The sequence below is a fragment of the Onychomys torridus genome, chromosome 3, assembly GCF_903995425.1.
Source record: "Onychomys torridus chromosome 3, mOncTor1.1, whole genome shotgun sequence".
NCBI classification, from domain to species: Eukaryota; Metazoa; Chordata; class Mammalia; order Rodentia; family Cricetidae; genus Onychomys; species Onychomys torridus.
In genome coordinates, this window is record NC_050445.1 from 154248288 (window position 1) to 154275246 (window position 26959).

Genomic DNA, 26959 nt, shown 5'->3' on the forward strand with positions numbered 1-26959 from the left:
CGGAAGTTCAATAACATCCTCTGCTACATAGTCCAAGGCCCACCTAGGGTACAGGGCACTCCATCTCAAAAAAATCAGACAAGAACAATAAATGTAGTAGAAACTTCTAGTTAAAGTGTTTAATCGTACGCTTATGACAATTGTTTCTCTGTTTCTTAGTTTGAGTTCTCAAATATTTTTGTATGTTAAGATTATCAGGGAAGCTTTTAAATTCTCATTCATTGGCTAGATCCCAGCCAAGACCATTAAATCAGATTTTGTGGGGATAATATTTTTTTTTCCCCGAAATAACCATTGGTGAGGATAGCTTTTACTTCTGGGATCATATTACTGTAGTATCTTACTGTAACAAGTATCTTGACTGTGGTGATGTTATTTTTCAGAGGGAGAAGAGAAACTGGGTTTAACATGAATGGAAGTGTGCCAGTGGGAATTTGTAGCCAAGGAGCAGGATGTGATGTTAATAGGTCAGACATTTCTGTAGTGTAGCATCAGGAGGCAGGGATGTTGGCGCTGCAGCAAGGGTGCAGGCCAGCCAGTCTGGCAGAGTCACTGTTACATTGAGAACTCAGAAGGAAATGCCACAGAGATGTGGAGACAGTTGTGATACCTGACTAACGGTGATAAGTGAGGGTCAGCTTTATTACACTTATAACATTTTTGTGCTGTTTTGTTTTTGAACAGGCTAATAGCTCGTCAGCTTGCTAAAATCCATGCTATCCATGCACACAATGGCTGGATCCCCAAATCTAACCTATGGCTAAAGATGGGAAAATACTTCTCTCTCATTCCCACAGGATTTGCTGATGAAGACATTAATAAAAGGTAAATTACTAAGGTATTTCATTAAGTACTTATTTCAGTAAGTGCTGCAAGATCACAAAGCCTATATAAAATCTGGTTTGCTTTCCTCTCTGCAGTAAAGTGAACAAAAGCATTGACCCTGTGGCTCTCTGAACACATTGCAGAAATGGCCTCCCTATCATTTTGAAGGTCCCTACCCCTGAAAAAATGTCCCTACATTAAAGGGAGGGTGGAGAGGAGACAAATACTAAATATTTATGAATAATTACAAAGAATACTGTGAAAGGGTATGGTGGTACCAATTATGCTTGACCATAGAGACCTTTTAAGTGTTTCCATTTATAAACATCTAGGGATGTATATTGGGACTGTAAAAACGTAGGTTATCTTACTTTACTGTGTTTATTTAAATGACAGATTGTCAGGTTGAAAATTCTCTTTCTGGGATCTTAGCTTTTCCAGTTTGACTCCCACGTTCAAACTGCCTAGGTGTTTTATTATTTTTTATATAAGATTTTTAAAGATTAGTCTTTAGAATTTAAATCATGAATATTGTGATTATTACTAATATAAAAGTGGAAAATTTTATTATGTCTTATCTAAAGTGTGTTAAGGCTGCATCTTTGTGTAGGAAGTCTGTTTCTAGAATGACAGAGGCAAACTATCTGAAGTTCACAGTGTGCTTGAACATGGACACACACACACACACACACACACACACACACACACAATCTATAAATTTACAGTGTGTCACATGCATATGCACACAGAAAGAATAAATGTAAGTAAGTGGAGCAGGGGGCAGCAGACTCTGGGTCCAGACTAGCTGGGTTACCAGGTCCTGTTCCTGTCATGTCCCCTTGGCAAGTGCTCGGCTCTATGTGATTGTCTGTGTAAAGGGAATACTGTAGGTTATTAGCTGGGTGTTCTGGTGATCTCCCCATGTAGATAATTTGTGGGAAGTAAGGAGTCATTGATAGACTTTGGATGAAGAACCAAGAGAACAGGTAGCTCTTTGGCAAGGAGTACTTGACTACCAGTTTGAGTTTTGGTGTGGTGCTCTTAGTAAGCTGGGGGAGTAGCTCATTGTATTTGTATCATTTTATTTTCCATCAAATTTATACAAATAGATCACCCACACCCATACTTTTGGGTTCTTTTCCCCAGGCACCTTTTTATTAACCCTTGTGCTTAAAATCTGTGTTAAAGGGTCTTAAAAAAAACTCTATCCCCACTGCACTAAGGCAAACTGTAGAGCTTTGCTGTTAAGATAACTAGGCAATGTGAGTGTGCCATCTCCATTTCAGACCCTGGTCTGGGATTTTCTGAAAACGGAACTCTTTTGTTGCATTCATCTTTCTGTGCTTACAATAAGTATTTTCTTCAGTCTGTAACTTTACACACTACACTTAACCCTCTTAACGCATTCATTGTGTCCCAGTCCCTTACCTGTACAAAGTGACAGTAAAGTGAGGTGTTCAGAAGGGTGCATCATAGCTGGTCACGACTCACATCATCCCTCCCCCAACTTTGAAGTGGCAGAGTTTTTCTTTTTTGCTCTGCATTTTTGTTTTTTTGAGGCAGGGTTTCTCTGTGTAGCCCTGGCTGTCCTGTCACTCATTCTGTAGACCAGGTTGGCTTCAAACTTAGAGATCCACTTGCTTCTGCTTCCAAAGTGCTGGGATTAAAGGGTGACTTATGTTTAAATTATTATAAAGGTTTCCTTTATTCAAGTTTTGGAACACATTGATCTGTTGTTGAATTCACGAATATATGCTTATTCAGTGGAAACCTTTGAAGTAGATTTTTAACTTGAAAGAAGTTTCAGTTACATAAACAAGCTCTAACTCTTCTTTTAAAATGGAAAGGTTCCTAAGCGATATCCCAAGCCCTCAGCTTCTTCAGGAGGAGATGACTTGGATGAAGGAGATTCTGTCCAACCTGGGCTCCCCTGTGGTGCTTTGCCATAATGACCTGTTGTGTAAGAATATAATCTACAACGAGAAACAAGGTAGGCATTTGACCTTAGCAGTAAGGAAGTTGATTGCTCGTATGCTCTTAATGGTTCCTTGTCTTTGTATCAGTAAATAAGGATTAAAAACATACACAGAGATTTTTTTCTTGAAGTTATAAAAATCATTGTAATTGCTATGAGGGATATATACATAAATGGATAAAATATCTTCATCAGATTTATTAGAAACAGTTGATGGTTCTTGTTTTTTAAGTGTAAAATGATGAAATGATTGTGTGTACATATATATATTTATAAATATATATATGTAAATGTATATATTTTTAAAAGCTGTTTGGGTATTTGAGTTGAAAGCATGTCTGCTGTAATGGGGAGGAGTGTGGGATCAACAGATTGCTGCTGCACTGCCGGTTTCTGTGGGAACCCTCTCAGTGCCGTGAGCTTAGCAGCAGTAATACCTCCAGGCTTTTGAATTCCTGTGTATATGCTGATGTAGGAGAGAGGCTTAGATGTTGAAAATACTGCCTTTGTTCATATTTATAGCAAGTGAAGTAACAAAAAAGAAAATAGCCTTGGTAAATAGATTTAAAATATTCGGAGGCAAAAGTTGATACTTTTGGTGTAACTTTTTGTGTGACTGTTCATATCTTGATTCTCTGTGTTCATATCAAATTCACTGGTTGCATTATTAGCTCATTGGATAAAGTGGTTTGAGGTTTGGTTGCTAAACAATAAACACCTTTAAATTTAAAAAAATTAAAAGTACAATTTGTGTTAAAAAATAAATATTTGAAGAGTATCCTTAAAACTGTGAAGCTGCTACTTTTCACAGGAAACCCATTTTGAAACAAGTCATATTTGGAAGACCATATTTTAAAATAAAAAAAAAGTGCTTTTGTGAATATGCTAAAGCCAAAGAATTACTATCGATATTGTCATCAATATATTAAATTCACCATTAGTGACCTTCTATTCAAAGTTGGAACTGTTCTAATAAAAGAATTATTAGTAATTATGGCTAACTTACCCAGAAACCCAACTAAAGGGTCAAGGATGGTAGCCTTATATTTTCAAAAACATTTGTCTTTCATATTTGATATTTTAATGTGTGGAGATTGTTTGAAAAATACTGAGCTAAAGTCTTTGTTTTGGATCATGTTAATTCTTGTGTGGAATCACTTTTTTTAAACCTTAGGTATGCCCTAAAGCATGAACTCTGACAGTTTCTTTTAATGGGTTACTGTCCTGATTATGCAGTTGTTACAGTAAATAGTGGTGACCAAATCTCAATGCCATAAGAGACAGGAACGTTAGGTATGCCAAAGAGTGTGCTAACTTAAGTTCAGTGCGAGACCTGAGAACACATTATGTAATGGAGTTTGAAGAAGGGACTTCATCTTACATTTGAAGTGGACACTCAGCTTTATCTTTAACTGCAACTTAAAGGGAATTTGTTACTTCTTTGGAATATAATTTTAACTTGTCATATTTTTATTTTTATGTTTCTTTTGCATATTCATTTCATAGAACAAACTTGTTTATAAAACTAAAAAATAAGGGACCAAAAAAATCAGATTACTCTGTTATAGGTGCTTTCTTATCATTTAAACAGCTGTCAGTCTCTGCTGTTGATAACTCACATGTGAAGTGCTGTGTTTCAAAGAGAACAAACAGTTCAACTTTAATTTGGCATTGGAGGTCAAAGTGCCCCTCTATGTTTCTCTGTTCTTCTCTTTTTAGTAGGAGTCCATGTTGTATTGCTTGCTCCTTGTCTTTGTGGGTGTTTGAGTGTTCGTTTTCCCTTTATCAGTAAAGTTGTTTTATGTCTAATAGGAAGGCTATTTGGATCTTGTGGCATCCTTTTGTAAGATTTCTGTTAATATTTGATGCATAAACACTAAGACACACACTGTGGTTGAACTGTTCAGATAATCCCTAAAATTTATGAACATCTGACCAGAAGTTATACTGTTACTATCCTTTGATGGTGTTTCAGGTGAAGAGCTGGTAGTTTTGAGATAATGAAACCATAATGACCTGTTTGAATCTATAGTTGCAAATAGAAGATACCATGCCTTGCTCCAACAATTTGTAAGCTTAATGCATAAGAAATGGTGCGATTGCCCCTGGAGCATTCTTTTGACACTCCAGAGGTGATCTTAGAAAGGGCAGTGTGGGAGCCAGGTGTGTGTAGTGGTGCACATCTCTAATCAAATCACTTGGGAGGCAGAAACAGGCATATCTCTGAGTTTGAGGCCAGCCTGGTCTCCTTAGTTCTGTGATAGCCAGGGCTACATAGTGAGTCTCCATCTCTAGGATATGTGCGTATATTTACACACACACACACACACACACACACACACACACACACACACACACACACAGCAGGAGAGATGGCTCAGCCATTAAAGTCTAGGCTCACAGGCAAAAAGAAAGAGTACTGAGTGGACTACACATCTTAGCTGTCTGCTTCCTGTGCTGTAGCAAATGAAAGCTAAGCTGAGCTTTTTGAAGGGAGGATAACTTACACATACAATAATGAATTAAAATTTGCATTTATATTCACATACACATTTGATCTGTTGCTCTAAGGTCATTCATATAACTTGAGTTCAGGCCCTCACTGTTTTCTGGTTATCTTATGAGATACAAATAGATAAAAATAATGGATGAAGTGAAGGGACTGGCCTTGATGTCATCAAGCTGTCTTGGTCATATGCTTTAACTTAATTTCTCAGAAGTGTACATTTGAAGCTAACTTAGTAAATTTGTACAGTATCATCTTGAGGTGCCTATATACATTTAAAAATAATAATGCGATGAGCTGGCTTTTGCATTAATATGCATACATAGTTTGCCAGCCCTTATATCTGTTTGTAGCATGCATTTTATACAATGTATCTCATCAAAAGAATGAAGGATAGTTTTTAAGCACTGTGGCCTGTGTGTCTGAGATGACACTCAGTTTTTAAGCGCGCCCAATGTTTATTTGGCATTCTCCTGTGTAAATGTTAGAGGAATGCATAGGTATTATAGCAAAAAAATTTGCACACTTAACATCCTTAAAGAGAGCCTCATGTTCTTTTGAAGAGTAATTCTAACCCTGTATTGATGCTTTCCCTGTCAGAAGACAACACTTAGGGGACACAAGACAAGGTAGGTGTCCTCCTGGGATGAATTGGTATGGGGATTTTGAAAAGTTAGCCCCAGAGTTCAGATGTTTGTTAAGCAATGATGAGATAGAATTTGGAATAAATAAGATGGAAAGCAGTCATTCTTCTTCCAGAGCTACAGGCAGCATTATGTATTTATCTGTTAATTTGTTTATTGACTGGCTTCCAATGTAATATTTTGATCCTAATTCTTTAGTTGCTGACATGTCAGCTTTGAGATTGCTTTCATGTCTCTACTTCTGTCAGATGACGTTCTTTGGTTTGACGATGACTTCTGGTAGTTCATTCATTTCTTTCTTCATTCCCATTTCTTCCTAAGAGCCTACATATGAGGCTTACATATCTTTAGTAATCATTGTCCGTTTTCTCTTGAGTAAAACAAAAGAAGTTGGTTGGTAAGCATTTAGGCAGTTCAGAGGAATAGGAGAAAAGACCTTTTCTTGGAATTTCTTTAGTTGTGCACACTGCAGGTAGGAAAGTCACCACTACTCTGCGTTACCTGATCGGCTCTAAGCCAGATCCTTTCTGCTGTTACTAATGCAGACCTTTGTTGTTTTAATGACTTAGAAGATAGTTTTCTGTTGATTTTATTTTAAAATTTCAACAAAGATCTGACTTGTTAGGAGAGTTGTAGAGATTTCTTTTAGTACCTTCTTGCTAGACTGAGACAGCCCTCCATGGCCTCCTTATGAAAACTGTCACTGTAGATGTCGTTCAGTTGGTATATTGCTGGCATAATATGCTTAAAGCTGGGTGCCGTCCTCAGTATTGCATATATGGGTGTGACGGCCCTCTAATCCAGTATTTGGAGGGTAGAGGAAAGGGGATGGGAAATTCAAGGCCATTATCCTGAGGGCCACTTGAGTTTCTATATTTTTAAAAAATAACAGAAGCAAAACAAATCCTGTCTTCATTTGAAAGATAATCTCATATACAGACAAATATAAACATCTATTGATGAAACAACTAGAAATAGGTATATAGTCATATAAACATGTTTGCTTATAAAAACCAATATATTATACATATACAGCTTTGCTTACCCGCTTGGAGTACCACTGTACTCATTAAAATAAAAGCTGTTTATATATTATTTTATTTAAATATTTACAAATACAGATATAAAAGTCATTTTTTCTAGTAAATAGCACATATCTGAATGTATAGTGACTACCCGTGTAATCTGCCACCTAGAATCTAGAATTGACAAGTTTGTGCTTTCTCACCCCACTTCATCTGTCCATCCATCAGTTCATCTTACTTTCTTTTATATGTATTAATGAGTTGCAGATATGATTGCTCTTCATGCTTAAGCTCTTTAGCAGCATAGCATCTCTAGAGCCCGGTCTTTCACTGAAGTGTTTTGTGCCAATCTTAGCACATTGAGTTGGGTGTGATGATGTGTACCTAGAATTGCAGCCATTTAGGAAACTGAGGTGTAGGAGCCTGAGAAGTTTAGGGCCAACCTAAGCAACATAGTGGAATCCTGCCTTTAAAAACAAAAGGGAGTTTTAAGCATGCTACTTGGTTTACACTCCCACAACTGGAACGCCTTAAGTGTAGAACATTTCTACCATCTTGGAGAGAGCCTTGTGTTCCTGTGACGAGTAATACTCACCCTGTAGTGATTTGTTCTAGACTACTGCATAGGGAGAGAAACCACCCCAAAGTCAGGCAAGCAGCCTGACTCAACCCTAGCCAGGTGCCTAGCTCTCAGAAGGCAAAGGCATGAAGATTGCCATGTGAGGCTTGTGTGGTCTATATTGTGAATACCAGGCCAGTCAGGACTGCATAGCAAGACCCTGTTTAAAAACCAGCCAAACCATTCCTGAACTGTTAAGGAACAATGACTAAGATATTACTAGATCTTTGTTTTCAGTGTCTGTTTTACTCTTAGTTTCATACTTGTTTATAATGTACTTTGGTCATTTCCCTCTCAATTATTCTCTCATTCTCTTACCATTCCTGCTGAATCCTTTCTTCAGCCTTCCCCTCCTCTTTGTGTGTGGCCCACCAAATTTAATAAGGGTTGTTTGCATGCACACAGGCAGAGGCTTAGAGCTTTTTTACAGCCTGTGTATTCAGGTCCACTATATTGATTCATACTTGAATGAGAATGTTAGAAATACCATCTTTTTCTTCTGTTAATGCTCTTTTGCAACCCCTCCTCATTTGTTCCTGTGTCTCGGTGTTCTCTGTAGACTCCACTTCTCTCCTAGCATTTGACTCCTTCTCATATGCCAGGAAGGCCCTTCTGGCCCTTCTGTCCCTTCCTCCAGGCTCTGTGTCACATAGCAATTGCCACTCCCTAGCCCTTGACTTTAGAGTGATTTATGCTCTGAGGGAGGTGATACAGAGCAGAACTGGATGTTTCCCATCATAGATTTTCCTGTCTGGGTCTGTGTGAGACAGACAATGTTTTTGCAGAATTCCTGTGAAGATCATTACTTTTCCTTATAGATGTTGCTATGTGTCTAACAGCAGAGCAGGTGCAGTGAGCTGGAAGGGTATTCACATTCTCATATTGATAACTTTATTTCTTGTTTTTTATCTTTTTATTTTTAACAAAATAAGGTCGAGACAAATGTGTCTTGCTATTATTAAATAGCCTTGGGTAGTTATCCAGTTTTGGCTTTAAAGTGCTTTGCGTTTATTATTAGAAGACTTTTTCTTGTATTGAGATTTGAACAGTATAACTTGATTTTTCCTGTAGTATTGAAGGGCTTCAAATAAGTAAAAAACAAAAATATAGCTTTAAAATTTTAAATTCATCCATCATTTGCTTTATGTGTGTCGCTGATGTAATTATCTAAGGTAATTAAATCAATGCTAGCCCTTAAGCCGGTTGTTGTTTTTAAAGGTTAAGGATGTCTTGAGAATCTGGATGATCGAGAAGCCTCTCCGTAGGAAGTGAGTGTGCACATACAGTTCTAGGGAATATTCTCATTATCTGTCTACCCCTGAGACCCCAATAAGAAATTTTTATCTTAAAGAATTATTTATCAATAGTGATATGAACATTCTTAATATTAGGAAGTATTAGAAATAAGAATTAAACTTACTGGATAAAGAAATTGCATGTTCATGTTTCTTTTGCTAGGAGAGCAATTTCCAATACCGTAATTTGATTTTTCTGGCACCCTAAAATAGACATCTGTAATTTTATGTTATTGCAGAATTTTAAATTTAAGGTTGAGTTCCACTTTGTATAACTTGAAAAGAATAGTTAATGCAGATTTTTAAAAATTTCTTTCCTTTAAAGCTTTGTGTCTTGTACAATGTGAGTTTGCCAAATTCTCTTCATCTGCTACAGATTAGGTATGCCATTGCTGCTGCCATGTGGCGGCGCACCCGTGCTTCTTAAACGCACTGACTGGAGCTTTGTCGCCTCACTTGTTCACATGCACGGAGCCTGGTAACAGCCCCATCTGTACTTTGTTAGCTTCATTTTCTTATCTTTAGATTTCATTATAAACTCAACATAGCATTTAAACATAAAGGCCAGTGTTAATGAGTTAACGCTACTACAAAAGTCACTGCTAAAACTTTTCATGCTGAAACAGATTTTAACTTTTCTTAAAATGATTTATGTTATAATTAAATTATGTGTATAAGCAGGTCTGTTTTTACCTGCCATTTTAACTATTTGCCAAATTCTAAATGTAATTTTGAAAATTGAAGCTGTTTTGTATGTGGAACAGTAAGCTTCGGGACTGGGCTGTGTATTTTATTGGCATTTAACTGTAACATGAGCTCTACAAGGAGTTGTGCTAACGAATCAGAGCCATCAACAGCTGCATGTAAAGCTATGTGTGTTAAACACGTTTGCTGGGTTCAGGTAGGAACCCTGGGAAGTGTATTTTGTTCTTAGAAGGCTTGTGGAGGAATAGGCGTGTTCTGGACCATTCTGTTCAGTTTTCTTTGTTGGCAGTTTCGTATAGAATATCCATAGAAGAATATTTTTCCTTCAGAAATCCTCATTGTAAAGAAGTTAAAAAAAATAGTTAAAGGGAATATCACTTGTCTATCACCTGTAGTAAAAGGAGCTGAACATTTTGTTAGGGTTTATTTCAATTCATCTTTGCCCTGTATTCAGCATACTCTTCTTGTTCTAGACATATTTTAATCAATTGTATCACAGTGTAATGGTTGATTCAGTATCCATATTCATTACTCTTATATTTTGACTATTAGTTTTGAAAGCTGTTTAACGCCTTTGTGTGAGTCAAAGGCTTGCCATGGTACTTGTCTGCAGCCTCTCATTGCCAGCTTGTCCTGGTTCCCTTCTGTTGCTCAGTGAAGTCCTTCAGTGAGGGTGTGCTTGTCCAGTAGTGCTGGGCTTGCAGCAGGCCACTCGAGGCTAAATTGCAGTGTGATTTATTCTCACTAATATTTAAGAAACCTTCTATTTATTGTAACAATATATGTCCAGTTTTGCACACTGAAATATTCTTTGATCATTGTAATTTTTTGCAATAGAGCTTTCTCTCCCTAGTATTGGGCATCAACCCCAGGCGCACCCCACCACCAAGCTATTCCCCAGCCCCTTGCCATTCTCAGAGTTTTAGAGTTATATTAAATATAGTTGTTGCCCCCAAAATTTTACATTTGCCACAACATTTTTGGTCATATGTTTTTGGTTTTCTTATGATTGAATATGTTCAATATACTTTTTTGGCTTAACTGTACAAATCTCTATTAAGACCTTAACATTCAGATGCCGTTTTATTTAGGAAATGCCACTGTGTGTAGACCAAGAGTCTGTTTTGTCACCAGTGCTCACTGGGGTGTCTCTCTCTCTCTGTCTCTCTCTCTGTCTCTCTCTCTGTCTCTCTCTCTCTCTCACTCACACACACACACACACACACACACACACACACACACAAAATCTTAATTTAACTCATATAAAAATAAATTTTTTAAATGTTAGAAACTGTATCATTACTCGTTTTAAAAGGTGAAAGCACTACTGTAATATCCCTAAGACATGGAAAACTCAGTTGTGTAATTATGCCAAAAATAAGAATTTGATAGCAACTCACGTCTTATACTGTTCAGTCACAGAATTCAGGTTTTCAGAGTTTGTTTGATTTTTATATGTAGTTAAGCTTGCTATACAGTGTGTCATAGGTGATATTTCGTTAAGATAGGCTCTTAACAATTTCCAAAGAATTATTTCTAATTAAACATGAATTTTTAAGTTACTGATGCCCCCATGTGGCGAAAAACATCTTCCTTCTATTAGAACTTGGAAATGACTATATTTTCATTTAAACAAAAGTGAACAGTAGTGTTTTTGAAATGCTGTTGATCAAGAGACATATTTGAATTTTGTAAAGCTCATTGCCATAAAATTCACAGCCTCACCCTGTGTTGTCTCAGAAGTGCATGTAACCAAGCACACGCATTGAGACAAAGTATGAGAAGGATTGAATTACAGATAGCATAGGGGTCTTCAGATCATGTATATGATTTCTTATCTGCTTTGTTTTTGTGTCTCACATAGGTGACGTACAGTTCATCGATTATGAGTATTCTGGATACAACTACCTGGCATATGATATTGGAAATCATTTCAATGAATTTGCAGGTGAGACCCACACGTCACTGTTGGGGCTCCTACTCACAGTGTTGTTTTAAAGGATGAGTACCTGGATAGGAGTGGCACACCTGCCCACCAGCTTGACCTGCTGGCTTTGTTTACTTGGAGAAAAGAGCTTTTCCTTTAGTTGCCATCAGAAAATACTGCACAAGAGGGAGATGGTCATGGCTTGTGTGAGAAGACACTAATACTGCAGGGAAAGAGCCCAGGTTTTGATCCTGTGACGACCTCTGTTGGGACTGGGCTTTCAGCTCTGCTTCCATATCACATGTGCACGTGAATTTTATTCTGTCATTACTTAAAGAATGGAAGGTGCTTTCTATATAAATTAATAGATAATTAACATGACTGTATTTGGAATTTTCCTAAAAGTAAAGATTAGAAAATGCTTTGGGTGTTCTTTCCTAGTGAGGATATTTCATCACTGAACTTGCACTTGTAACAGATTCCTGTCTTTTTACATATTTCAGGTTACCAGGCTAGGTGAAAGTTTGGTTTCTAGTTACTTAGTTCCACCAAATTTACCATACATGTATGTGCCAGTGCTTATGTATGTGCTGCACATATCTTCACATGTCCCATAGGCAGGAATGGGTTTGTGTAGGATAAGAATCCACCCTTTCAAGCCAGCACTTAGGAGGCAGAGGCAGGTGGATCTCTTGAGTTCAAGGCCAGCCTGCTCTACAAAGTAAGTTCCAGGGCTACACAGAGAAACCCTGTCTTAAATCCCTCCCCCCCGCCCCCCCTCCCCCCGACTTCACCCATAAAAAAGAATTCACCTTTCATGACAAACACAGTGTTGTAGCTATGAAGGAGGAAGCCAAAATTGTCTTAGAACTTCTGTGGGGAAAAGCTGAATTAAAACCTGAATGTTAGGTAGTATTTGGATGTGCAAATGGAAGAGGAGGGAGGCAGCATTAAGATGAGTGTCTTAGTTAGGGTTTTTCTTGCTGTGAAGAGACACCATGACCACAACTCCCACAAAAAAAAACAAAAAATGAACAAAAATATTTAACTGAGGAGGCAGCTTACAGTTTCAGGTTTAGTCCATTATCATCATGGTGGGACATGGCAGCATGCAGGAAGACATGGTTCTGGAGAAGCAGCTGAGAGTTCTACATCTTTGAGGCAACAGGAAGTGGTCTGAGACACTGGGCGGTATCTTGAGCATATATGAGACCTCAAATCCTGCCTTCCCAAACAAGACCACACCTCCTAATAGTGCTATTCCCTTTGAGGGCTGCTTTTTTCTTTTTTCTTTTTTTCCAACCACCACAGTGAGATTGCTGTCTGTAGGATAGAAAGCTCTGGAAGGAGAAGCAAAGGTTACATTAGAGAGAGAGGTGGGTTTAGAGTGTTTATGAAGAGCCTGAATGCCAGTTAGGAATAGTGGAAGCTTTAGGTAGGTCATGAGACTGTAATAATTAATGGCCCACCTAACTTCCTTATTCCTTTCTTCTCCCCCATCCTCCTTTCAAACAAAATGGAAAAGGTAGAAATAGAAAATATCAGAGTGGGATGATAAATGGGAGCAAATATATTGTTTTCTGAAACTTTATAGCAGTTTAACATAGGGATATGTTCACCCTGAGTGTGGTCAAAAACTGAAGAGAGACAGGGCTTGTACCTCTGTTCACCTCATTGTACTTACAGTCACCCAGGGCCTTATTCAAATGTAGATTGGGGCTACTGCTGAGAACTCCATCAGTTTCCTAAGATGAGCAGCAGCTGTGTGCCTTAGATTTAAGCTGGGATTCTGAACGCCTAGTCCATTGTTGAGTGATAAGGTTTTGCTAGCTGAAGTGAAAGTTTTCGTTACTTTCCAGTTAGAAAGTTGGCTGGTAGTACTTAGGCCTTCGTAAGGGTGTTTCTCAATAGTCTGTCTCTCCTCAGGTGTCAGTGATGTAGACTATAGTCTTTATCCAGATAGAGAACTCCAGGGCCAGTGGTTGCGCTCTTACCTTGAAGCCTACAAGGAGTTTAAGGGCTTTGGCAGTGAAGTCACTGAAAAGGAAGTAGAGACACTCTTCATTCAAGTCAACCAGTTTGCATTGGTAAGTTCAAATAGAATCAGTGACCATTTTCTAATGCACCTAACTAAATTTTGACCATTGTATAACTCAGTTTTTAGTTTTGTCAATTCTGTTTTAAATAATGAAAAAACATGATTGCTTACAGCTTGCCTCTTAGTTTATTACCTTGCTTTAAGGACATACTGGTTGTTGTTTTATCCACTTATTTATCTTAACATGCGTTTAGTTTGAAAATATTTCATCTTCTGAGAATATTGTAGTTCATTAGCATAGCTTGCAGCTAATGTGTTAAAGCATTCCTGAGTAACTAGATCAATTCCTTCAGCTACGTTATAGGCTTTAATATGACTGTAAAATTGGCTTTGGGAGCATTGGCCATCTTGTTTTTTTCAGTGATGGCCCCCAGCTAGACTGTTGATAGTTTTGTGCAGCACAGATTCCACAGATAGACTCAGAGCACTCAAATGAGAGGATGTGTTCAGATGTGGTAGCTGCTGTCTGATGCTCATGTAGTAGAGCTGCTGGGCAGCTAAAGAGGCTGCCATTGGAGTCCTTGATGTCTGTGTAACGATACTCACCCGCAGACTTCCTGCAGTGTTTACATGCTTTTTTTGATTCTGGAATTGTGTCTGTATATGGTTCATTAATCACATGCCAAGCATTTACTGCTATGCTAGTTTAGGAGGATTGGAAGTGTACTATTAAAGTCCTTCAAAATGCTTATAGCTTAAAATGAAAAGATAACATATTTTGGTAAAACTTAGCACCCATATCTATTTAAAATTCCTAGCAAAGGGATTAGAAATACACTTAAATGTGATTTAAGGGGAAAACACCTTCATGGTGGTGCATGCCTCCAGTTCCAGCTCTTGAGAAGCAGATGCAGTAGCATCTAGAGTTCACTACCAGGCTGGCCAACACAGCAAGGAAGGCTAGCCTGGATTATATTACCTTAAAATACTAAACCAAACCAAAGTAAACAAAAAGCTTACTGTACTTTAAACATATTTATTTGGACCCATGTGTCCCCTAGCCTTGTTGTCCAGGCCCCTTGTGTTAGGATTACAGGTGCAGTTGGCCACGGTGGCTACAGCAGACAGAATGTCATTTATATGAGAACTGCAGAGATGGCTCAGTGAGCAGAGTGCTTGTTGTGCGAGAGGACTTGAGTTTGGATCCTTCACACCCATGTAAAAGTGGGTGTGGCGTACACTTGTCACCCCAGTGCTAGAGAGAGGACGCAGGTGACTCTCTGGGCTGCTGGCCAGACAGCCAATCTTGGTGGTTAGCTCCTGTCTTCAAGAAATGTCTCAGTGAGTAAAGTGCTCACTGTGTAAGCATTAGGACCAGAGTTAGGATCCACAGAAGCCAGTGGAAAAAGCTAGGTGGGTATGGTAGCCCTGCAGTAACCCAGTGCATGGGATTCCTGGAACCATCTAGACTAGCTCAGTTGGTGAGCTCTGGGTTCAGAGAGCTGGGAAGACACCGTAGACAATGGCGTCCACACACATGCATCCGCGTACACATATGCCCACACACCTGTATTCACAGATACATACAAAGAAATGAGGTGGAGAATCTTAGCATCTCCTTGTGTACATTGCCCCCACATCATTTATTACGTTCTGATAGAAAAAAGTTAAAGGACAAATGATAGAAACATCAAACTTCAAAATTATTTTTGAAAATATTTTATTGTGTATGTGTGTGCGTGTATGTATGCATGCATACCTGCCACACATGGTACACATGTGGAGATCAGAGGATAACTTGCAGGTATGAGTTCTCACCACCACATGGGACCAGGCATTGAACTCAGGTCCTCAGGCATGATGGCAAACACCTTTGTTCACTGAGCCATCTCATTGGTTAGTTGTTCTAATAATGTTACTCATTTAGCATTTCCTCTAAATTTATGTGTGTTTTTCAAAAAACAAAAGAGTGTATAGTAAGTTTATATATTGTGAGGTCTAATACCAACTTCTGGTGGTTTGTGAATAAAACTTGTTCTGAATTCCTTTTTTTTTTTAACCAAAATTCTGATGACCTCTTATGTGAATTTTTTTCTTTCATTTCTTGCTTTCTGCAGAATAGAAAGACTTGTGGTAGGACCTGTATAGAAGTGTGCACAGATATGTCCAGGCACACACTCCACTTTCCCTTTAAGACTTTGCTAGCTTCCTTTCTTTTTGTCTTTGTTTGTTTGTATTTTTTTTTTTTTTTTTAATTGTGTTTTTAGACCAGGCTGGTCTTGAACTCATGGAGATCTTCCTACCTCTGCCTCTCAAGTGCTGGGATTAAAGGCATGGGTACCACTGCCCCGCTGCTAGCTTCCTTTTAGCCAGATTGCTTTGCTTTTAGAGACTCTCATTTCCTCTTGCTCATACCTGAAGTATTTATCACATTTTACATGTGTGAATGGATGAGTGACCTTCTCAGTTCTTCTTGCCTTAGAGTTTAAGGTCTTTCTCCAGGTGTCTTTTTCATCATTGGTGCAGAACCAAGAGTCCTGCATAGGGTTTCTAGTAACAGTGATGATCAGTCTCATCTCCTTAGCCCCTGTTTCGCAGAATCCCCGTGACTTGCTATAAGGATCTGAATGGTGAAAATAATGTTGAGGCTTATTTCATGAATCACAAATAAGAGCCCTTCTCTTTGGGATCACAGGACTTTAAGAGAGGGGGAATGAGAGGAGATCTCACAGGGAATGTGCCTTATAGATGAGATAAAGATCAACATGGTGAGTGAGTTTGAAGGTGATTAATCTTCAGTTAGGATTAAAACATCAGTGGAAATTAGTCATTAAATAGTCATTAAAGACTTCTGATGTTCCTTTCTTACCAATGGCATCTTTGGAGAAACTGGATTGATCTGTGCCTTAGTGTTAGTGGCACTGGGAGGTCCAGTGGCTTGTGAGGCTTGAGAGTCCCATGGCCTGTCACAGCCTGTGCTCTGGAGTGTGTGTGGAAGCAGCCAGGATGAGCATGGCCTGTCACAGTCTGAGGGCTCATGATGAGTATTTTTCTCGTTGCTGCCACAAAGGGCCTGACAGAAATGACCTAAGGAAGGTTAATTGTAACCCCTGGTTTTAATGGTGCACCATTCTATCATCTTTGGGAGAGACAGTGCCTGTGAGGTGTTACATAGGAAGCAGAGCGCTCAGGCCAGAACCTTGGAAGGTTTACCCGTAGTCACTGTCAGAAGAATGGTGTGCTCACTGCATGCATGGCCAAACATAAGTTATCTGGCTGACCTGAGTCAGGCCAGAGAGTCCTCAAAGTTAAAGACTTGATTTTGTCCATGTATTCTGAAGTACTATACTGAAAGTTAGTAATCCACCTGTAGAATATAATAAGGTGTTCCTTATCCCAAGAGTGAGAGAAGTCTTCACATGTGGGACCACTAGGACTTAACATTCTTTTGATTGGGGGGGCGGTGGCGGGAATGGGTGGGTGGTGGGGGTGGATGGTATGGGGGTAGTGGACTTTGTCTTAACTCTGACTCAAGCTGTCCTGGAACTTGGCCAAATTCACTTGGAATTTGTAGTAATCCTCCTGTCTCAGCCTCTCAATTTTTAATTTAAATTTAAACTTTAATTTTTTAAGTTTAGATTTTTACTTATTTTTTAAATTTTTTAAATTTTTTTGAGACAGGGTTTCTCTGTGTAGTTTTGGTGCCTTTCCTGGAACTCACTCTGTAGCCCAGGCTGGCCTCGAACTCAGAGATCCACCTGCCTCTGCCTCCTGAGTGCTGGGATTAAAGGCGTGTGCCACCACTGCCTGGCCCAATTTTTTTTATTTTATGTGTTGAGTATTTTGCCTGCATATATGCATGTGTACCATGTGTGTTGCAGTGCCCATGGGGGCCAGAAGAGGGCATCAGAAGCCTTAGAATTGGGAGTTACAGGTTGTGAGCTACCATGTAGGTGCTGCAATAGAACTAACTGGTCCTCTACAAGAACAATACGGGTTATTAACATTGAAACATTTTCCCAGCCCCAGTTTTTAAAAAGAAATATTTTTAATATACAGGGTTACATAAGGCTATTACATGCGTGTATACAGTGTGCTTGGAGTGTGTTAACATCCCTCTTCCCTTCATCACCCTTCCATTAGTCCTTTGTTTTGTAAACAGTGTTGCTTCTATTTTTATGTCGTCAATACATAATGATTTTATGTTCCTATAAAATCTAGGACCTACACATGAGAGAAAACATGCAGGATTTGTCTTCGTAAGACTGGCTTAATGCATTTAACATGATGATCTCTACTGACTCAGTTCTCCTGCATCTGATGGAACTTCACCCTTTATGATTGCAGAAATACCATTGATACTCTGTCTGTCCATCCTCTGTTGTTGGACACCTAGATTGGTTCCATAATTTGGCTGCTGTGAGTCTTGTTGTATGGAACATGGGATCTTGGGTTGACTACTGAGAAGTAGTATACATAGCTGGGCCATATAGTAGACCAATTTGTAACTTTTTGAGAAACCTCCATGCTGATTTCCATACTGGCTTGGCAAATTTACACTCCCACCAGTAATACAGAAGGGTTCCTTCTGTCTCGCAGGTTCTCTGGCATTTGCTGTCATTTGCTTTTAGATAACTGCACTGTGACTTAGTGAGGATCTCTGTTGTGTTTATTTGCATTTCTCTATGGCTGTTGATGTTGACAGGTGCTGAAAATTTGAGGAGAGTTCGCCATCACCATTACACCATGCCTGGCTAACACTGCACACTAAAACAATTGTTACATGTATCTATTTACTTTGTGTGGGCATGAACATGCTCATGCTACAGGACCTGTGGATTCGGAGGACAACCTACTAGAATTATTTCCTTCTGCCATATAGGTCCTGGATATTTAAACTTAGATTGTCAGACGTGGTTAGTAGCAAGCTACTTTACTCTGTGAGCAAGCGGTCCTCAACACCTAATGCTGTGACCCTTTACTACAGTTCCTCATGTTATGGTGACCACCACCCATAAAATTATTTTCGTTGCTACTTTATAACTATAGTTTTACTACTGTTATAAATCATAATGCAAATGTCTATGATTCCTGATGGTCTTAGGTGATTCCTGTGAAAGGGTAGTTCTACCTATCCCAAAGTGGTCTTGATACGTAGGTTCAGAACGACTGCTCTGAGCAATCTCATTGACCCTTTTGTCTTTTGTCTTATAGGATATACCAGAAATAAAACCTGGTTCTTAACATTGTTTTTCTAGAGCATCTCTAGTAAAAGTAGAATATTTCTGGGAAAGTAAAACTTTATTTTTGTAACCTGCATTAAAAAAAAAAGTGTGTATGAGTGTTTTGCCTGTGCCACTTGTATGCCTGGTGCCCACAGAAGCAGGGAGAAGACATCAGATCCCCTGAGTTACAGATGGCTATGAGCTTCTGTCTGTGTGGGTAGGTGGTAGGTGCTGGGAATCTCATCTGGGTCCTCTGGAAGAACATCCCCATGTTACCAGAATTTACATTCTAAGTTATCGTGTGTGTGTGTGTGTGTGTGTGTGTGTGTGTGTGTGTGTGTGTGTACACACGTGCGCATGTGCGCACACACTCAAGAGTCATTCAAACAAACATGTAAAACAAAAATGCTAATCATTTAAAAAATAGTTGTAAGGCATGCATACAATTACGTTTCAGTTTCTAATCACATTAGTTTTAAGTTCTAGGATCTAGTTTTCCCTGATAAACTTGTTAATCAGTGTTGTAAATTTGTGTGTATAATGGAACCAATAAAATAGAGGGGTGTGAGCCACTACTCGTGTCTGTATGCTATGTGGAGTCCTAAATTCTACATTGGGCAAAGGCTATAGAAACTGCTAGACTTCAGTTTTCAAGTCATTCTGACTGTCATTTCCTATATAGATAGTCATCAGTGGTGATCCAGTAACTACCCTGCTTCCGCATGTTCTCTTCTGGCTGTGTTGTGTAAAATTAACAGAAGAAGATGCTTGTGGGGCTAGAGATTGTTGGAACTCAGTAGTCCTAAGCTCAGTGTTTACCAAGAAAATACCTTGCATGTAACTGATGAAAAGCATAGAATTAACAATTTTGTATTGTGTACAAAAATTTGTTTCATAATTCTTTCTTTTTTTCTCTTTAAGGCTTCTCATTTCTTCTGGGGACTCTGGGCTTTGATCCAAGCCAAGTACTCCACAATTGAGTTTGATTTCCTTGGGTAAGATGATGTGTTGACTGTGAGGTGCTATCTGTCTCTTCTTGGTTGAACTAGTGTGTAGAAATGACAGGAGCATCACATTCTTGTTCTCAGGCAGCGCTTTAAGGCCACATCCATTTAAGCCATATGGAAGCTTCTAGGCTGGCAGGTGCTCAGCATAGGAAGTGTCCAGTAGGTGGCGCAGCAGGCTAAATGTGCACTTTGAAATCTTAAACTTCTGGAAGTAGGGACTGAGTCAGCTCTGAGTTTTCCTTGTTCTTTGCTCACTAGGTATGCCGTTGTTCGTTTTAAGCAGTACTTTAAAATGAAGCCCGAGGTCACAGCACTAAAGATGCCTGAGTAAAGAAGAGGCCTCCTTGTTCTCCAGGAGCTGAGCAGTGCTTGTGGATGTTTCCTGAGAAGTTCCAAAAGCCAGGATTTGTTAACACTCATTTAATTTGGTTATCTTGCTTTATAAATCATGCCTCTAAACAACCAATTTATTTCTAAATAGAATGATGTTAAAAAATATGCTTACCATTGTGAGTATGCTGCAGGCTAGAGATTTGTCCATCAGCAGAAAGAGTAGAGTCGGCTTTAGCCTTTGGCAATACAGTCCATGTTACATGTGAATTATTTATTATAGATTTGACATGACTGACTACTTTCATCTTTTCATTTGTTGGTTCAGTGTATGCAACGAGAATGTTGTAGAAATCTTTTAAAAGTTTTGTTAATAGGGTTAATTTTAGAAAAACATTCTTGTTCATTGTAACCTTTGTAAAATGAATCATTTACTCTGGAGATGGCAGTCATTGCCTGGGTAGTAACTTAGGTTGTTCTAGAGTTTTCTAGAGAAGTGTCCGTTGAGGAGGGAGCAAGGCAGTCACTGTCTCTAGGAGGTATACTTCTTTTAATTGGAAATTGGAAATAATTTCTTTGAAGAATACAACTTAGAATTAAATTGTCTCTTTACATAGCCTGACAATATAAAATATATTTACTGTATAATCCTGGAATATAAGTATAACAATTTAATGTTAAAATCTGTATTAAGTCATGTTTTAAAATACTAGATATGGTCATTTAAGGTAATAGTCTCAGTTTTTAGAATTTACCTATCAAATTGTTTCTAACTCAAAATTTTGTTTAACTTGAGAGACTCTGTTTTTCTTCATTAAATAATAGCTTATATTGTTAGTATTTGAAACATACAGAGTTCATCATACTTGGAAGCAAGGAATATCATTTAGATGCTTTCTGTTCAGATTCATTCCTTAGGTTGGTTTTCTGTCTGTAGAGTCAGCAAATGATTGCTTATACATGTAATTTCAGAGTAATATTGTTAAAGCAGTTAGAAGAATCAGTAAGGAACATTTAGGTAGGTCATTGAGCTTGAATACTTAAACTCTTAACCAATAAGGAAATGTGAATTAAATAGTAGTCGTGGTAGGAGGACTTGTTTATCTTGTTTTTTGTAAGTCTAGTTTTTATTTTTGTATAGGTGGAAGAGGGAGGCAACTGTTATATAGAAGGAAGTTAGGTCTTTGAGGTAGACAAGAAGGCTTTAGTCTTTGAAGACTGTGGGCTTGAGCAGTCACGGCTAACTTAGATTAGGCAGACAGGCTTTGCACTTTGGTCACTTAAGTGCTTTTGTACAAAGTTGGCTCCATGGATCTGCGTATGTAAAGTATGCAATGCAGATCTAAGACATCGTCTGGTATATTGTCCACATGACTTATGTTCTCAGACAAGTGCTTTAAAATACTTGGATTGTCTCAACGTGTTCAAAGTTAATAAAGTAAGTAGGAACACTTACAGCCATGGCCATTTGAGATGGTAAATTCTAGCCACATAAATAGACTCCTAAGTATGTGTCTCTAACAGTGTTAGACCTGGATTTGGTTTCTACCTCCCCAATGTTGTAATGTTGTTTTGCTTTTATGAACCACATTACTGTAAGATCATTACAGTTCTGCCGACTTCCTTGAATGGAAATAATGACTAGCTCTTTTCAACGTTAGAGCAAACCTACAGAAAGTGGCCTAGTGGAATTTTCATCCGTGGTTGGAACATTGCCATAGAATGATAAAAGATGTGAGCCTCCTGATTCTTTGCTTTCCTTCTCTCAAAATCCACGAGTATGTGTCACGTGAGAACACTGGAGAAGACAGTGTTTGCTAGTCTGTTCCTGTTCTTACTTGAGAGTGCTTTGAATGGAGGCTCACCAGCTGCGGCTGCTGGTGGACTGCATAGCAGCCGGCTGAGACACAGCTGCCGAAGACTCCTGTGGCAGTGACTGCAGCGAGGCTTCCTGGGTCACCCTGCCAGCATGCAAGAGATCTTGGGAAAAGACTAGCACATGTAAACTGTTGTCCCCATTCCTTGGCCAGATTTGGGTGCTCTGATGCGCCTGCTTCCCATATAGCTTTTGGGGATCATGGTGTAGACTATCAACAGGATTCAAAATGTCTTTCCTTTGTATTGACCATGTAAGGGATTCTAAAGAGGGTGCATTGGGACAGCTCTGAAGAGCATCCCTCTAAAATGTGTCCTGTGGCTTGCTAGGATATCAGTTGCCTTCTTTTGTTAAGCTAAGGAACTTGAATGCCTTACCTAATCACTCAACTGGTGGTAAGCTCATTTTGTAAATAGGAAAGTGAATGTTAGAAGTGGCATTCATGGATGTTCAATGTTAATCAATAGACCGTAGTGGCCTGGATGCTGTAACAAGCAAAATTCCTCATTTCTGCCCTCTACCCCGATCCTGTCTCCCTGGCACACCTGTATGATCTTGAACCTGACCAATGATATTTGATTTCCCTCCCTCTTCTAATCCTGCACTACCACCATTTTCCGGAAATGAGATGTGGTGGCCACATCTTACTGTTGACATGATCTGCCTGAGATCAACATGAGCACAAACCTCATCAACTAGGTCTGCCTGGAGTGTAAATAGGACAGTGTAAATAAGCAGCTGTAATTAGTGTGAGTTGTGTCCTGCATCCAAGAGTGTGTCGTTCTGCATTCTCCTTTGTGGAAGTTTTTCTGTCATTAGGTGATCCAGCCTGTTGATGTTGGGCTGGGAACAGTGCACCTCTAGCTGTGTGGTGAGATAGCAAGAACTGGAAGGAAGGTTTATTTGGTTTAGTTAATGTTGCTCTTTATTTATTTAGCCTCTCAGTGCCTAATAAGACTTTCTTCCAATTTTTACTTAGTTATTAATTTCTTGTGGATTAGATTCTGGGAAGCAGTGAATTTGTAAAGCTCATTCTTTGAGTCATAATTTGAAGATAAAGGAAACTAAAAATATTATTTGGTGTTTATAAACGGAAGTGTGGTCCCCTTTTCTATTTTCAGAGTTTGTTGACACTTTCAACAAAAACTTGAAATTCAATGTGAATGTAAATCCCATCCATACAAGTCATAGGGCAAATGATGTCTCTTAGTTTGTCGGGTGGTTTCTCTGGAGTGGTTCACTTTGGGATTGTGAGAAAAAAGGTGTCTTTTGTGACACCCTCCCCCATGTTTGTTTTAACTTCACGAGTTTAGACTTTAGACTTAAAGAATTCCCCAAACACTCTAAAGACAAGTTAGAAACCTCTACTTTGAACAGTACTCAGTTCTCTGCATTAAGCAGAAGCCACCTGTACCTCTTGATCTCACTAGCTGATGTATAAAGGGCAGTGTGTCAGGTTGATTTTTCCCCCCCTCTTACTTGCTTTTAAGCATTTTATACTGCATTCCAGAGTACTGTAGACTTAGCTGTTTCCATATGAATCTGTCATCCTGTTGACAAAGTGGACAGTGCTTTGTCTTAGGGTTTTCCTAGTGGCAGCAGCGTGTGCTACCTCACACAGAAGGTGAGCGCAGGTGGAGACAAGCCTCTTGAGTGTCTCTCCCTTCAGGGCTGGTGGCTGTGGGTTTTCTTCTCCATCACATTTCATGATGGCCTTTACTGTGAAGCTGAGCGCCATCTTCAGGCACGTTTCTGTTCTGAAACGCAAGATGAAGGATGGTGTGCTGCCTTCCTCATAGTGAGGGCAGTGTTAAATCTTGGGTTTGACAGATGTTATCAGCTGATCCAGATAAAACATCCCTGTTTGGAACTTCAGCCCTTGTTTCTGTAAAAGAAAATACTTGAGGTTTTTGTATTACCTTGAATTCTTGCAGGCTAAATTCAGTGACATGTTACAAAATGAGTTAGATTTGTTTGAATAGTTTTTATGCTGAAAATTTTCAATTTTGGCTCAATTTGATATGGGAAGAAACCCAAAGTATTTGGATTAGAAACAAATCTGATGCTTCACTCATAAGCACTTTAAACTCCTGTGTTGAAGTCTTCTCTCCTGGACTGTGTGCTATGGTACCAACACATCTTTGTCCATTGTGCATTGTATGGCCTATGTACTTGCAAAACACTTTTAAAATAGTTATAATTTTATCTCTCAGTTATCTTACCCCTGTGGTAATTTGGATCCCATTAATATGTTAATAAAACACTAGATACTTACAGAACTGAAACATTACATTGTATTTTGACTAGTTTGTGGAAGTGGAGCAGGAAATTACAGGCTTCCTAGCCAGGAACTTTGAGAGCTGGGTTGAAACCCAGTGACACCTGCCGAGCAGTGGAGGGACAGAGTACCTGCTCGACATGCCTGCACTGTGGCATGCTGCTGCTTGTTTGTAGGTAGTGTTCATTGTCAATAATCTAAAGTTGTCCTCTGTATTTACCTGTACTAAAGTAACTGTAAACTAAGGGAACCTACAAGAACTTTTCTGTATTTAGGAGCTTTTGTACAGCAAGGTCAAATGTCCTGAGTGAAGATAGAAGACATGGTGTTACCCATAACACAAGGGAAAAAAGCTGAAATGAGTTAACTGTTGTTGCATTTAGCTGTCTGTTGAATTGGGAAGCTGTGGCATAGATCCTAAATTTGTGTTGCTCCAATGTGAATTGTAGTCTAATGCTGCTTTGTGTAGACTGTAAGTGCTACGGATAGTCTCAGCACTGAACATGCATCGATACCTCGCAGATGAATGCAGCTTTTGTCCTACGTTTCCCTATGCCTCAGCCAGGGGTCTGAGTGCCGGAGAACTTGCTCATCTGTTTGCTAGCGAGATACTTCCTGCTTTTTCCTTTGTTGTTACATATTTTTATGTTTGAAATTGAAGTTTTACTACTGTTAATTTAAGTAAAATTTGTTCCGTGGATAAAATGGCATTGCCAGTGAAATCAACAGCCTCATTCATGTAGCTGCTGAAGTGACATTTGTGTTCTGTGTTCATGAACTTGCAATGAAGCCGTGTTTCTGTTAAGATACAAGTGCGGCTTAGGCTTTATTTCTGTTTAATAAGGCTTTCTACCATTGATTAAATGAAGGAATGTATCTTTTTGAAGAGATTTATATTCTGTAAATAAACCTTGGTTGTAACAATAAAGTTGAGTTCTAACTATAATGTGTCCATGTTGTTCATACTCAATTTGGAAATTGTCTCGTGTAGACTATGGAGATACAAGACTTTAAAGGATCGAAGCTTAGTGGTGATTGTTTGCCTAGCAAGTGCCCTGTCTTAAGATGATCCCTCACACTAGAGGAAAACAAAGGCTTTCCAAGTCAGTAATAAGAACTGGGGAGTGGTCTGCTTAGGAGAGTAGTTACTGAGCAATCATGAGGCCTGGAGTTTAGATCCTAGTACCCCCATAACAAGCCAGGTGCTCCACACCCATAACCCCAGCTGGCTCTCAGTCTAGCCAAGAAAATGTGAGCCCAGGTTCAAAGGAACAGGTGAAGCATGACAGGATACCTCTGGCTTCCTCATGTAAACATTCACCCAGTTTTGTTGTTTGTGTAATTTTGTTTTCTTTAAAAAAGGCATGCAACTATATATATGGGGCAATTTTAAGTTTTTCATTGTGTTACTGTTCTGTTGCCATGATAATAATATACCACAGCCAGAAAGCAACCTCAGAATCTACTTTGTCTTACAGTTCCTGAGGGATAGACAGTCATGTGGGAATACATGGGGAAGGTAGAAGTTGGAAGCTTAGCTGATCGCCTTTTCCTCCCTCCCTCCCTTCCCCTCCCTCTTCCTTCCCTCCTTATTTGTTTTTTAAGACACGGTTTCTCTGTGTAGCCTGGCTGTCCTGGAACTCTCTCTTGTAGACCAGGCTCGCCTTGAACTCTGGGATCCATCTTCCTTTGTCTTTGCCTCCTGGGTGCTGGGATTAAAGGTGTGCACCACTATGGCCCACCAGGCTGATCATACTTCAACCACATAGAAAAAGCATTGGCTGTGGGCTGAGGCTGTACACTCAAAGTCCACTCAGTGATATACTTCTTCCTGCAAGCCTTTACTAAATGTTCCTTAACGTTTCCAGATAGCCTCCAGCTGGACAGAGTGTTCAAACACATGAGTGTGTGGAGGGGAATAGCTCATTCAGACCACCACCCTGCTACTCTGGTTTGCAGTATGCTGTGAAAACGTTGAAATCTGCTTTTGGAAGTTTAGTTGCAGATGTGTGCCTCCACCATCTCTACATGATACTGGATATTAAACCTGCACTTTGAGTGCTACACAAACTCTGCCAACTGAGCCACACCCCTAGCCTCTGGATAACTGCTGCTCATTGTTTCCACTTGTGGTGGTTTGAATGTAATTGGCACCCATAATCTGATAGGGAGTGGCACTATTAGGAGGTGTGGCTTTGTTGAAGTGGGTATGGCCTTGTTGGAGGAAGTGTGTCACTGTGGGGGTGGGCTTTGAAGTTTCCTATGCTCGGGATACTACCCACTGTCACAGTTGACTTCCTGTTGCCTGCAAGATTAGCACTCAGCTCCAGCACCGCATATGTCTGCGTGCTGCCATGTTCCCCCGTCATGATAAAGGACTGAACCTCTGAAACTATAAGCGAGCCAATCCAGTTAAATGTTTTCTTTATGAGTTGCCATGATCATGGTTTCTTCACAGCAACAGAACACTAAGACACCACCAGACTAATTTTAAAAGTTGTACCCAAACGACTTGGGAAGTTTCACTTTCAGAAAGCCATCTTTATGCTCGGCCTATTGTGCTTCTCTCCCTTCCCTGCCTCACTGCAGTACCCCTTGGGCACCTCTTGGGGTACTTACTCATCTTTACAGTTCTCTGCTTTAGGGATCTGTCTTGTGGCACCCATGCTCCCTAGCAAGTGAAC

At 39.4% G+C, this 26959-nt stretch overlaps 1 protein-coding gene across 1 annotated transcript in view; it reads left to right on the forward strand.

Moving 5' to 3' along the window:
• The window catches only part of Etnk1 (ethanolamine kinase 1), a 43371-nt gene extending 18150 nt beyond the window's left edge, over positions 1-25221 (forward strand). The window contains exons 3-8 of the mRNA XM_036180439.1: positions 685-825; positions 2673-2815; positions 11459-11542; positions 13448-13608; positions 19706-19779; positions 20050-25221. Of these exons, the coding sequence (XP_036036332.1) occupies positions 685-825; positions 2673-2815; positions 11459-11542; positions 13448-13608; positions 19706-19779; positions 20050-20122 (676 nt within the window). The 3' untranslated portion in view covers positions 20123-25221. The remainder of the gene's footprint in view (positions 1-684; positions 826-2672; positions 2816-11458; positions 11543-13447; positions 13609-19705; positions 19780-20049) is intronic.
• Positions 25222-26959: the final 1738 nt, after the last annotated feature.